General features: G+C 71.8%; 1 protein-coding gene across 1 annotated transcript in view; it reads right to left on the reverse strand.

Annotated features, from left to right (window-relative positions):
* Positions 1 to 489, reverse strand: part of METRNL (meteorin, glial cell differentiation regulator-like) — a 2,332-nt gene that overhangs the window by 1,180 nt on the left and 663 nt on the right. Inside the window, exon 2 of the mRNA XM_004695507.2 lies at positions 4 to 389. Coding sequence (XP_004695564.1) covers positions 4 to 389 — 386 coding nt within the window. The remainder of the gene's footprint in view (positions 1 to 3; positions 390 to 489) is intronic.

Below are 489 nucleotides of genomic sequence, written 5' to 3' on the forward strand. Positions count from 1 at the left end.
CACCGGAAGGCGCCTGCAGGTGGGAGCCGGCGCTGTGGCCCGTCAGCTCATACTGGAAGCCAGTGGCCCTGCGGCTGATGTCCAGCTGCGGGGTGGCCTCCACGAACAGGCCGCCCCGCGCGAAGGGGAAGCACCGCGTCTGGCCGGGCCCCCGCTCCCCGTCCCGCACCAGCAGCTTCAGTTCTCCAGTTTTTTCCAAATAAATATTGGCCCCCGACGCGTCCTGGAGGGGCTGGATGCAGAGCGTCAGCGGCCGGGGCGAGGAGGCGGTGTTGGGCCGCAGGTTGACGATGAGCGCTCCGGTCGGGTACATCCACTCCACGGCGCCCGCCGCGCAGCGCAGGTACACCTGCTCCACCTCCTTCCGGTGCGCCTCGTGCGTCAGCCCGCTGCGGGAGGGGACGGGTCAGCGGGGGCCAGCCCTGCCGGCCCGGCCCCTGGGGGACAGGGCCCCGTGTTCGTGCTGCGCTGCCATGAGGCGGGCAGAGG

The sequence above is a fragment of the Condylura cristata genome, unplaced genomic scaffold (assembly GCF_000260355.1).
Source record: "Condylura cristata isolate star-nosed mole 26May11 unplaced genomic scaffold, ConCri1.0 scaffold00068, whole genome shotgun sequence".
Classification (NCBI taxonomy): domain Eukaryota; kingdom Metazoa; phylum Chordata; class Mammalia; order Eulipotyphla; family Talpidae; genus Condylura; species Condylura cristata.